At 40.2% G+C, this 13664-nt stretch overlaps 1 protein-coding gene across 4 annotated transcripts in view; it reads left to right on the forward strand.

The window, feature by feature from the left end:
- The window catches only part of LOC149127801 (DNA-directed primase/polymerase protein-like), a 37304-nt gene that overhangs the window by 3493 nt on the left and 20147 nt on the right, over positions 1 to 13664 (forward strand). For all 4 annotated transcript variants that reach the window (XM_089325689.1, XM_089325688.1, XM_089325687.1 and 1 more), the window contains one exon: positions 3031 to 3178. In XM_089325689.1, coding sequence (XP_089181815.1) covers positions 3031 to 3178 — 148 coding nt within the window. The remainder of the gene's footprint in view (positions 1 to 3030; positions 3179 to 13664) is intronic.

A 13664-nucleotide genomic window follows, 5' to 3' on the forward strand; every position in this document is an offset into this window, starting at 1 on the left:
ACCTTTGCCCATCCCTCCCTTGTCACTTCCTACTCTAGCCTCTGTTACCACAATATTATATTTTTAACTTCTGTGAGATCACCTAATTTTTTGAGTCCACATATGAATGAGATCATATGATACTTGTTTTTCTGTGCTTGGCTTATTTCACTTAACATACTGACCTCCACTTGCATCCACATTGTTGGAAATGACAAGACTTTTTTTTTTATAGATGAGTAATAGTGATATATACCCCACATCTTTATCCATGCATTCGCTGATGGACACCTGGCTATTGTGAGTAGTGCTGCAATAAACACGGGCATGCAGTTAGCTCTTTGGCAGATCGATTTCATTTCTCTTAGATATATGCCCAGAAGAGGGATTCCTGGGTCATATGGTAGTTCTATTTTTAGCTTTTTTGAGGAACCTCCGTACTATATTCCACAATGATTTTATGTTTACATTTAAAGAACTTAAATGTTTATGTAGAGGTCAGCACTGTGACACAACAGGTTAAAGCCCTGGCCCAAAGTGCCAGCATCCCATGTGGGTGCTGGTTCGAGTCCCGGCTGCTGCACGTCCAATCTCTGCTATGGCCTGGAAAAGCAGTAGAAGATGGCCCAAGTCCTTGTCCCTTGTATCCGCGTGGGAGACCCAGAAGCAGCTCCTGGCTCTCTGGATTCAGATCAGTTCAGCTCTGGCTGCTGTGGTCATCTGGGGAGTGAACCAGCGGATGGAAGACTTCTCTCAATCTGGCTCTACCTCTCTGTAACTCCGAAAAAATGTTTACTTAAAGTTTCACTTGAGAAAGAGAATCTAATAGAGTGTGTTTACTTATATTACCTTGGGTACCTAAATTTATTCTCTGTATTTCCAAAGCTAACAACTCAGCTTTATTCATTTAGTAAACTATTTTCAAGTTTTGCTAAGCATCAGACACAGTGCCTTGCCTTGGGAATATAATAGTGAGCTTAAAGTTTGAGTTCAAGGAATTTATAATCTAATCTAGGGTAGATGTAATTTAAACAAGATACAACCTTATTTCTGTCTCATGTAACATCCAGTGTGGCTCCACTGTTAGGGACTAGTCTTTTGCTTTGCTGTTCCTAAGATGTTGCCTTATTGATACTGTCCAAGGTGGCTCACCCCAAGTTGTCTGCCTTCTAGTCAGTTGAATGGAGAAGAGCCGCGCCTACGTCTCCCCTTTAAGAATGAAGCCTAAAGTGGCAAACCACCTTCTTCTGACCCCCTACTGGCAAGACTTGGACACATGCCTGTGCCCTATTATAACAGAGTGGGGGAAGTATCTTTGTTCTAGCTGGCCTCCATTTAGCTAAAAATTGTGGTTCTGTTTCTAGGGAAGAGGGAGAAATTAGATGTTGGGGGATAACCTCTGTGATACAGAGGAAACATCAAGACAATCAAGTAAATGATCAAGTAAAATAGTAACTAAGTACTAGAAAGTGAGTTGGACTACATGGGGGAATTTGATGCAGACTGGGACACTGAGGCCACCTTTTGAGAAAATGAGAATTGAAAAGTATGAAGGGGAGTGTGGTGCTAGAATAATGCCAAAGTGATGCTAGTTTTTTTTTTTAAAGATTTGTTTATTTGAAAGAGTTACACAGAGGAGAGGCAGAGAGAGGTCTTCTACCTGTTGGTTCACTCCCCATTGGGCCATAATGGCCGGAGCTGTGCCAATCAGGAGCCAGGAGCTTCTTCCAGGTCTCCCATGTGGGTGCAGGGGCCCAAGGTCTTGGGCCATCTTCTACTGCTTTCCCAGGCCATAATAGAGAGCTGGATTGGAAGTGGAGCAGCTGAGTCTCAAACCACTGCCCTGTATGGGATGCCGGCGCTTCAGGCCAGGGCATTAACCTGCTCTGCCACAGTGCCAGCCCCAGCTAATAATTCTAATATATTGTGTAACTGTTGGGTATCGAAGTATTTGGTGGTACTAAACCTTTTGGCTAATCTCAAAATAATCCTATCTGGAGGTTCTTAGTGACTTCATTTTGCAAATGAGAAGACTGAAGCCTAGGGAGAAGTGCCTTGTCTTAAGGTTGCATAGCCAATACTTCTAGGCACTTACATGTGCCAGGCACTGTGCTAACTCTTTAATCTCGTTTTCTTATTTTACTCCTTTCATGATTCCAAAGTTAGCTGCTATTTTTCCTGCTTAGCAGTTGATGAATGTATGTGGGTTTGATTAAAGTTAGAGGTGGTAAACGTCAAAACCAGAACTCAAACTTAGATCTCTGACTTCAAATCTTTTGTTCCAAGTATGTGCTTGCTGCCTTTCCACAATGCATGACTGCTTTCCGTGTCAGTGTCTTCTAGCACCAAAGGTGGTTTCTTGGAAGTGGTTTTGGGTTCAATATGAATGAGAAATTTTCTGCGAACTGGAACTATAAAAACAACTTTTAAACTCAGAGGTGACATTTAAAGAGATGCTTAAAATATTTTTAATGTGATTGTAGAGGAGGTTAATGTACAAATTGTTTGGCTGCTAAGAGGCCTCTTCAATCCTGAGAGCCTGATTTTTAAAAAATATAAACATAATTTAAAAATTACAGGTCTTCAGTTTATAAATAAATTAGTAAGGTTATATTGTACACAACCTGATAGTAAAGCTAATTATTTTTTGACAGGCAGAGTTAGAAAGGTCTTCCTTCCGTTAGTTCACCCCCCAAATGCCCGCTACGGCGGGCGTGCTGCACTGATCAGGAGCCAGGTGCTTCTCCTGGTCTCCCACGCGGGTGCAGGGCCCAAGCACTTGGGCCATCCTCCACTGCACTCCCGGGCCACAGCAGAGAGATGGCCTGGAAGAGGGGCAACCAGGACAGAATCCGGCGCCCGATGACCGGGACTTGAACCCGGTGTGCCGGTGCTGCAAGTTGGAGGATTAGCCTAGTGAGCCGCGGCACTGGCTAGTGAAGCTAATTTTTAATGATTTTGTATTAGTTAAACTTACTGGTACCAAGATACTTGAATTTTGTTCATAGAAAATTTAAAAAAAATTGAAGTATTTACGCTTTGTGTTTTTAGCATGTCTGTAGAGCTCTTCGGGACTTATATAGTGTAAGTTGCTCAGCTGAAGATGTTTTCAACTTGGATTCTAGCACTGATGAAAAATTTAGCCGCCATCTGATATTTCAGCTCCATGACGTGGCATTTAAAGATAACATCCATGTTGGTAAGTGCACTGGTTTTTAAAAATTCATGGAGTTATATTAAAAACTCTTAGTTTCCCTATTCCTCTTGAAATTTTTAACAATACTTGCTAGATTTTATGGTAATTAACCTAAAATGAAATGTGATGTTTCGTGTTTTCAGGATTTACTGATACAGACCTGTCATCCAGGCACATCAGCCTACTCAAGATAGTTGGCATTAGTGGTTCTCATCACAGGTATTTAGGTGGCCATGTATGTCCTGACATGGTCTCTACTGCAGTAGGGTTCATTTTTTGTTTTCTAGGTAATTCTGAGAGGCTTTTCCATTTCAAGCCTTACCTATGATGCTTCATACGTGGATTTTTGACCTTTGTTTTAGCTATGGGGCTTGGGTCCCAGGTCATGTCAAGCAAGGCTTATTACTCTGGCCTCAGAATCAGCCCTAAAGGCATTCCGATCTGGCTGAAAAGCCCATGAGAGTATTTTAGGCATGGAAAGCCAAGACACTCTGGCAAAAAAAAAAAAAAAAAAAAAAAAAAAAAAAAAAAAAAAAAACCCTAAATGAAAGATCTCTGTGAGTGAGATCCCAGTGGAAAGAACAGGTCTTCAAAGAAGGAGGTACCTTTCTCTGAAGGGAGGAGAGAACTTCCACTTTGACTATGACCTTGTCTAAACAAGATAAGAGTTGGAGAACTCAAAAGACTTCCATAGCCTTGGAAACTCATGACTGGAGCATAGGGAGATTACTGATGCCATAAACAGGAGTGTCAATTTGTAAAGTCAACAACAGGAGTCACTGTGCACTTACTCCTCATGTAGGATCTCTGTCCTTAATGTGCTGTACATTGAGACTTAATGCTATAATGAGTACTCAAACAGTATATTTCACTTTGTATTTCTATGGGGGTGCAAACTGTTGAAAGCTTTACTTAATGTATACTAAACTGATCTTCTGTAAAAAAAAAAAAAAAAAAAAAAAAAGAAGAAATTATCAATTCCCAACTTGACTCTCATTGGGATTAAACATGACAATAGGTCTGATCTGATTTCATCATCATTTAAAAAATCATCTATTATTTTTCACTTTATGTTTCTGTGTGGGAGCAAACTGTTGAAATCTTTACTTAATGTATGCTAAACTGATCTTCTGGATATAAAGAGAATCGAAAATGAATCTTGATGTGAATGGAAGGCGAGAGGGAGTGGGAGAGGGGAGGGTTGTGGGTGGGAGGGACGTTATGGGGGGGAAGCCATTGTAATCCATAAGCTGTACTTTGGAAATTTATATTCATTAAATAAAAGTTAAAAAAAAAGGAAGGCTTATTTATTATTCCAGGCAGAATTTAAGGATTCAGATGAAGTCTAGATATATAATCCTGAAAGTATAACCAGAGTATTTTCCCAGGGCTGGGCATTTATAGATAACAGGTTCAGGTATAAAACCAAGTCAGTCCCACAGAGAAACAAGTAGGCACAATGAAAACGCCAAAAATCAAGGTCTCAATAAAGGCCAAAATCCTGAGTATTTATCAAAGCAGTGATAGGGCAAGTTTTGGGGTTCAAACCAGTGATTGACTTAAGTTCAGGTAACAGATAATGTGTCTCAGAGCTACAAGTGTTTTACAGTCTCACAGCCACATGGGGTAAAGGCATGAACATAGTAGCTAGAGGACTGACATAAACATCAGGAACCTGAAAACTAGTTTAGGATAATGCCAGGTCACAGTGACCTAGTATGCTGTGTACACTGGTCTCCTCATTATCTCTGTTATCTGCCCCCTTGATTGTTCTCTCTCTTTCTCACCCTTAGATCCTAGTAATTGTGGGATCTGTCCTTGTCCCTCTCCCTACTGTTCTCACTTGGATGGTGACCACAATCATTACTTAAATCATCACCTATGTCCTGACTCTCACATCTTTATCTTCAGCCCAAATTGTTCTCATATAGCCAGCTGACTACTAAATGTCCTTACACACACTTCAACTCAGCATGTCCTAGAACAATCTTGGCTCCTCCTTCTGTGTCACTTCTGTGTCCCTGTCCATCTACTTACCCAAGTAGAAATGTTGGTGTCCTCTTATGTGTACCTGCTTCTTGAGTCAGCCAGTGTGAGCTGATGAAGCTCTCAAACCTTTCAAGAGTTATTTGTTACCTTCACAAAGATGTACTGATGTCTTAGTTTGCAAAACGAGGCCTACTGTGCCCTAGCTGGTCTGTCCCTATCTGCCCTTCTTGCTCAGCTCCCACTGTGGCCTGCATTTTCTCTTATCCTTGGACCTTTGCACTGTTCAATTCTGTCTGAAGAGCCATACCTCCTGTTCTCCCGGTCTGTTAAGACTCAGCGTAGATATCAATTCATCGGTTTTTGTCACATCCAAACCCTATGATACAGGTTACTGTTCCGTAGGGTTGTAGAAAGCACCCAGTGCTTATTGTCAGAGCATTTGCTGCTTCTTGTTTTCTTCTTTATTCCACTTAATGTTTCTTTAGGGACGTAACTATTGATTTTTCTTTTCCCTTTGTAATTTTTTAGAGCTACATTATAACTTATATGTCCTAATATATATTTTATTAAAAATTATTTTAAATGTTTTGATTAACAAGTAATACTAGCACATTTTTATGGGATACAGTGCAAAATTTCAAAAGATATGATGCTATAAGCTGATCAAAGCAGGCAGCCAACATACCCACCTCCCTACCTTTCCTCCACATTTACAGCCTACTAGTTCCTCTCCTCCAGTTCTTTATATGGTACACAACATGTTACTGTGATCTGTAGTTGTCCATCTGTGCTATGAAGCACCTTGTACCCCATATCCAGACTCCTCTATCTCCCACACTTCCCAGTCTCTAGTAATCACTGCTCTAAGTTCTTATTGACTGTCATTTTTAACTTTCATGTATCAAAGAGAACACGTGTTAACTTTCTGTGTGTCACTTCTTTCACTTAATGTAATGACTACCAATTTCAGTTATTTTAACTCTAATGTCAGGATTTCATTCCTTCTGATGGCTGACTAATGTTCCATTGTGTATGTATACCATATTTTCCTTATCCATTATTTATCCATGGACACTTAGGTTTTCTATAGCTTGGCAATTATGAATGATGTTGCAAAGCACATGAGAATGAAGGTATCTCTTTCATATGCTGATGTCATTTCCATTGGATACTTACCCAGAAGCAGGATAGCTGGGTCATATGATTGATCTATTTATTATATTTCCAGATATATTGTATATTACTACATTATAATAATATTGTCCATAATACCATTAATACAGCAGCAGCAATAATAAATACAAGTAGGCATTTAATATTTGCTGAGTTAGTGCCTACTTAGCATGCCTGCATTATCAGAGTATGGAGGGCAGAGTCCTAGCCAGGATATTTCTTTGATCCCTATGTATACTTCCTCATAGGCTGCTCTTTAAATACTAACCATAAGGCTAAAAACTGAGAATCTGTTGCTAGGGAAGAAGGGCAGAGAGAAGTATGCCAGGTCCTTCACAGTCTGCTACAGTGTCTCCTGAAAGCAGATGACATTCATTCTAGACTGTGAATGAATTTCCTTCATATAGTCAAAGGTAAGACAGGCTTTATTAGAATAGCACAAGCAAAGGAATAGAGTTTGGAGTTTGCGGTTAACTTGGGGATCAGTCGACAATCTAATGTAACTAAAGCTAAAGCCATAATCAGGCCTGATAAATGGAATGTCTTCTGAGGCTCTTTCCTCTTAAATCGTGTACTTCCAGAATCAGAGAGGCGGAGAATATGAAGCAGTCAAAAATTTCCCTTCAGTTCCCCTCCCTCTTGATAATATTTCTAGTTGTTATTGTTAGCCTTTTGGGAAAGGGAACAAAGTTAAATGTGAGTGATCAGACTTTGATCTTTGCAAACAAGCTCTTATGCCAATTTACTGTAGTACTGCAGATATCTGTGATTGGTTAGTTCTTTTGAGATAGTCCCTGCCACTGAGATAGACCAAAGAGGGGATGGGGTAATAAGACTGAAGCCTGGAAACAGAAGGCAGAGCTATTGGGGGGGGGGGGGAGGGGACAGTATGTTGGTGTTCACGTCACTGGCTGTCATTGTGCCGTGGACACATTAGCTCCTTGCCAAGGTTCAGAGGCTTAGCCGGCCTCTTCAGTGCTACTGTCAAACATCTGCAACTGTAGACTCACTTCGCTTATTGTCTAGAGTCAAGCAGATATAATTTTAAATTTCCAGGAAAACTAACTTCGTCAATTTATGTTTATATTGCTTTGTTATCCTTTGATGTGTCATTGTTTCCTCTCGGTGTTTACCTTCTCTCTAATTCCAGAAGTAATCATGTCTGTGTATCATTGGATCAAAAGCTTTTGCTTTCATTTTGATGTTTTACAAGAAATTGTACTTATTTCTTTAAGTAGGAAAGTAATTAATCCTGTGATTTTTAAGTACTAAAGGCTTCCTGGTAAATGAAGTGACAAATCCAGACTGTGACACTTGCAGAGATTAAAATTAAGTAATTTCTTATAGTATTGCATTTCACCAGTATTGCTACACACAACAGCAGTGTAAAAGCCAAATTGTCACTTGATCTTGTGATATAGGATATATATATATATATATATATTTATATTTATATTTATATATAGAGAGAGTTTAAAGAATTCCATGTTGCCCTGCCAACTTCTCATGGTAGTGTGGATCACTGTTTTTTTTTTTGTTTGTTTGTTTGTTTGTTTGTTTTTTTTAAGTAAGCAAGGCAGGCCATTTAATAATATCTGAATAATCATTTTTTGAGGTTTAAATCTTTAGTCTCCTTTTCCCCTGAGAAACCTTTTATTTAATGAATACAAACGTCATACATTTCATAACTACAACTTTAGGAACATAGTGATTCTTCTCATTGTACCTGCTCTCCCACCCTCTACCCCACCCTCTACCTCTTCCCTCTACAATTCCCACTATTATCCTCCCCCCCCCCAAAGAAACCTTTTAAGGAATACAGACTTCATGCATTTTATAAGTACAACTTTAGAAATATAGTGATTCTTCTCACCATACCTGCTCTCTCACCCACTCTCCCACCCCTCCTCCTGCTCCCTCTCCCATTCCCAGTCCCATCCTCCACTAAGATCGATTTGCAGTTAACTTTATACACAGAAGACCAACTCTATAAAAGAGTTCAACAATTTGGCCGGCGCCGCAGCTCAATAGGCTAATCCTCTGCCTGCGGCACCAGCACACCGGGTTCTAGTCCTGGTCGGGGCGCCAGATTCTGTCCCGGTTGCCCCTCTTCCAGTCCAGCTCTCTGCTATGGCCCGGGAGGGCAGTGGAGGATGGCCCAAGTGCTTGGGCCCTGCACCCCATAGGAGACCAGGAGAAGCACCTGGCTCCTGCCTTCGGATCAGCGCGGTGCGCGCGGCAGCCATAGGAGGGTGAACCAACGGCAAAGGAAGATTTTTCTCTCTGTCTTTCTCACTGTCCACTCTGCCTGTCAAAAAAAAAAAAATTAAAAGAGTTCAACAATTTGCATGGAAAAAAAAACAAAACTGCTCCTCAACAACTGAGAAAAGGGCTGTTCAAAATCATTGCTTCTTGAAATGTTTCTAAAAAGTGAAATTAAACTTTAAAGAAGCATCTAAAAATGATTTATCTTTTGCAAGCACTTAGACATAATTATAATACAACTCTTTGAGGATAGAGATCCTGCATGGAAAGTTAGTACACAGTGATTCCTGTTATTAACTTAACAATTAACGCTCTTAGGTGTGATGTCAGCGACCACCCAAGGCTCTTGACATGAGCTGCCTAGTCTGTGGAAGCCTTTTGAACCCACAGTCTCTGTCAATCTGTAGCCAAGGCCATAAACAAAGTTCAAGTTCTCTCCTCGCTTCAGAGAAAAATTCCTCCTTCTTTGATGACCACTTCTTTCCACTAGGGTCTCACCTGCCAAGGTCCTTCATATAGGACATTTTTTTGTCACAGTGTCTTGGCTTTCCATGCCTAAAATGCTCTCATGGGCTTTTCAACCAGCCCAGAATGCCTTAAGGGTTGATTCTGAGATCAGAATGCTATTTAAAGGGGTTGTCACTCTGAGTCTTCTGTGTGGGCTGAATCCCATGTTGGAGCCTTCCCTCCTTTTTAATTCTATCTGTAGTTACCAGACCATTAATCCTATCCATACAATCACTGTAACACTTAAGATAGTATTTTTACCACCCAGCTTAAGGGGATTTGGGGTCCCCTGGCAAATTTTTAAACTCTATCCTTAAAAATAAGTCCATAGGAATGTATGCAGAACTATACAGCTTTACAATTACAAACCTCACTCACTTCATAATTACAACTTTAGAAACATGGTGATTCTTCCCACTAATTCCACCTTCACACCCCTTTTTCCTCCTCCCTCTTTTATTCCCACTCTTTTTACTGAGATCTATTTTAAGTTGATTTGATACACATGTTTAACTCTATTTTAAGCAAAGAGTTTAACAAATAGTACAAAAAAACCTTTTTCTCAACAGTCATGACAAGGGCTGTTCAAGTTACTGCTTCTCAAATTGTCAATTTAACTTGTATAGATTGCTTTTTTGGTGCTCTATTATCACAGGTCAGGGAGAATATATGGTATTTGTCCTTTTGGGACTGGCTTATTTCACTAAGTATGATGTGTTCTGGACTCATCCATTTTGTTGTAAATGACCAGATCTCATTTTTTTTATTCCTGCTGTGTAGTATTTCATAGTGTACATATTCCATGGTTTCTTTATCTGGTCTTCAGTTGATGGACATTTGGGTTTATTCCATGTCTTAGCTATTGTGAATTGAGCTACAATAAACATGGAGGTGCAGATAGCGCTCTCATGTACTGATTGCATTTCCCTTAGGTAAGTTCCCAGGAGTCCCACTCTTATTTTTCACTAAGATCTATTTTCAGTTAACTTTACATGCATATAACTAACTCTGTTAAGAGTTCAACAAATAGTGTGAAAAAAACCTGTTCCTCAGCAGTCGAGACAAGGGCTGTTAAAAGTCATTGCTTCCTTTTTTTATTATTTTTTTTATTTTTATTTTTTTGACAGGCAGAGTGGACAGTGAGAGAGAGAGACAGAGAGAAAGGTCTTCCTTTGCCGTTGGTTCACCCTCCAATGGCCACTGCGGCCAGCACGCTGAGGCCAGCGCATCACGCTGATCCGATGGCAGGAGCCAGGTGCTTCTCCTGGTCTCCCATGGGGTGCAGGGCCCAAGGACTTGGACCATCCTCCACTGCAACTCCCTGGCCATAGCAGAGAGCTGGCCTGGAAGAGGGCAACAGGGACAGAATCCGGCGCCCCAACCGGGACTAGAACCCGGTGTGCCGGCGCTGCAAGGCGGAGGATTAGCCTAGTGAGCCGCGGCGCCGGCCAAAGTCATTGCTTCTTAAAATGTCCATTTTACTTCTACAGATTGCCTTATAGGTGCTCTATTAGTTATCACAGGTCAGGGAGAACATATAGTATTTGTCCCTTTGAGATTGGCTTATTTCACTAACAATGATGTTTTGCGGTTTCATCCATTTTGTGGAAAATGGCTAGGTCTTTCTTTTGTGTGTTTTTTGGTTGTTTTTAGCTTTGTGTAGTACTCCATGGTGTACATATCCCAGTCTTCAGTTGATGGAAACTTGGGTTGATTCCATGACTTAGCCATTGTGACTTGAGCTGCAATAAACAAGGGGGTGCAGATAACTTTAACATGCTGATTTAATTTCTTTGGGTAAATGCCCAGGAGTGGGATGGCTGGGTCATATGGCAGGTCTATATTCAGATTTCTGAGGTATCTCCATATGTCTTCCACAGTGGCTGTACCAGTTTACATTCCCACCAGCAGTGGATTAGGGTACCTTTTTCCCTACATCCTTGCCTGCATTTGTTTGCTGATTTCTGTATGAAAGCCATACTAACGGGAGTGGTTTAGATTTGCGTTTCCCTGATGGCTGGTGGTCCTGAGCATTTTTTTCATGTATCTGTTGGTCATTTGGATTTCCTCTTTTGAAAAATGCCTGTTTGAGTCCTTTGCCCATTTCTTAACTGGGTTGTTTGTTTTGTTGTGGAGTTTCTTGATCTCTTTATATATTCTGGTTATTAATCCTTTATCAGTTGTACAGTTTGCAAATAATTCCTCCCATTCTGTCAGTAGCCTCTTCAGTTTGTTGACTGTTTCTTTTGCAGTACAGAAGCTTCTCAATTTGATGTAATCCCATTTGTCAGTTTTGGTTTTGATTGTCTGTGCCTCTGGGGTCTTTTCCAAGAACTCTTTGCCCATGCCAATGTCTTTCCCTAAGGTTCTCTAATTTGATGGTATCAGATCATAGATTTATGTCTTTAATCCATTTTGAGTGGATCTTTGTGTAAGGTGTAAGGTAGGGGCCTTCGTTCATACTTCTGCGTGTGGAGATCTGGTTTTCCCAGCACCATTTGTTGAAGAGACTGTCCTTGCTCCAGGGGTTGATTATAGCTCCCTTGTCAAAGATAAGTTGGTTGTAGATGTGTGGATTGATTTCTGGCATTTCTATTTTGTTCCATTGGTCTATCCATCTGTTTTTGTATCAGTACCAGGCTGTTTTTATTATAACTGTCCTGTATATCTTGAAATATGGTATTGTGATGTCTCTGGCTTTGTTTTTGTTGTATAAGATTGATTTAGCTGTTTGGGGCCTCATGTGTTTCCATATGAATTTCAGCATTTGTTAATGTATCTGAGAAGAATGTCCTTGGTATTTTGATTGGTATTGCATTGAATCTGTAAATTGCTTTCAGTAATATGGACATTTTAATTATTCTTCTAATCCATGAACATGGAAGATTTTTTCAGTTTTTGGTGGCTTCTATTTCTTTAATGTTTTGTAATTCTCATTGAAATTTCTCATAGAAATCTTTGACATCCTTGTTTAAATTTATTACAAGGTATTTGATTTTTTTGTGTGTGTGTGTATGGCTATTGTGAATGGGATTCATCTTAGAAGTACTTTCTTGGAGCTGGTGCTTTGGCATAGCAGGTAAAGCCGCTGCCTGCAGTGCTGGCATCCCATATGGGCACTGGTTTGAGTCCTGGCTGCTTCACTTCCCATCTAGCTCTCTGCTGTGGCCTGGGAATGCAGCAGAAAATGCCCCAAGTCCTTGGACCCCTGCATTTGTGTGGGAGACCCAGAAAAAGCTCCTGGCTTTGGATCGGCGCAGATCCTACCATTGCAGCCAATTGGAGAGTGAACCAGCAGATGGAAGACTGATCTCTCTCTCTCTCTCTCTCTCTGCCTCTCCTCTCACTGTGTAACTCTGACTTTCAAATAATGTTTTGCATGTGGAGATCTGGTTTTCCCAGCACCATTTGTTGAAGATGTTCTTTCTCAGCCATGGTACTGTCTGTGTATATAAAAGCTGTTGATTTTTTCGTGTTGATTTTATATCCTGACGCTTTACCAAACTCTTCTATGAGTTCCAATAGTCTCTTAGTGGCATCTTTTGGATCCCATATATATAGACTCATGCCATCTGCAAATAGGGATAGTTTGACTTCCTCTTTCCCAATTTGTATCCTTTTGATTTCTTTTTCTTGCCTAATGGCTCTGGCTATAATGTCCAGGACTATATTGAATAGTAATGGTGAGAGTGGACATCCCTGTCTGGTTCCGGATCTCTGTGGGATACTTCCAGTTTTTCCCCATTCAATAGGATGCTGGCCATGGGTTTGTCATAAATTGCCTTGATTGTGTTGAAGAATGCTTAGAGTTTTCATCATGAAAGGGTGTTGTATTTTACCAAATGCTTTCTCTGCATCTATTGAGATAATCATATGGGTTTTGTTTTTCAGTTTGTTAATGTGGTATATCACATTGATTAGCAAATGTTGAACCATCCTTGCCTACCAGGGAGGGATAAATCCCACTTGTTATAGGTGAATGATCTTTCTGATGTGTTTTTGGATTCAGTTGGCTAGAATTTTGTTGAAGATTTTTGCATCTGTGTTCATCAGGGAAATTGGTCTGTAGTTCTCTTTGTTGTATCTGTGTAGTTCTTTTGTACAGGTTTAGGAATTAAGGTGATGCTGTCTTCATAGAAGGAATTTGGGAGGATTCCCTCCCTTTCAGTTCTTTTGAATAGCTTGAGAAGAATTGGAGTTAGTTCTTTAATGTCTGGTAGAATTCAGCAGTGAAGGTGTCTGGTCCTGGGCTTTTCTTTTTTGGGAGGGTCTTTATTACTGATTCAATTTCTGTCTGGACTGTTGATCTGTTTGGGTTTTCTGTGTCTTCATGGCTCAATTTAGGTAGGTTGTATGTGTCCAGGAATCTATCCATATCTTCTATGTTTCCCAGTTTGTTGGCATACAGCTTTTTGTAGTAATTCCTGATGATTCTTTTTATTTCTGTGGTGTCTGTTGTTAAATTTTCTCTTTCATCTCTAATTTTATTGATTTTGGTCTTCTCCCCCTTTTTTTTAATTGGGCCAATGGTGTATCAATTTTGTTTGTTTTGGGT

Source organism: Oryctolagus cuniculus, chromosome 2, assembly GCF_051225735.1.
Source record: "Oryctolagus cuniculus isolate XC-2025 breed Fujian yellow rabbit chromosome 2, ASM5122573v1, whole genome shotgun sequence".
In the NCBI taxonomy this organism is placed as follows: Eukaryota; Metazoa; Chordata; class Mammalia; order Lagomorpha; family Leporidae; genus Oryctolagus; species Oryctolagus cuniculus.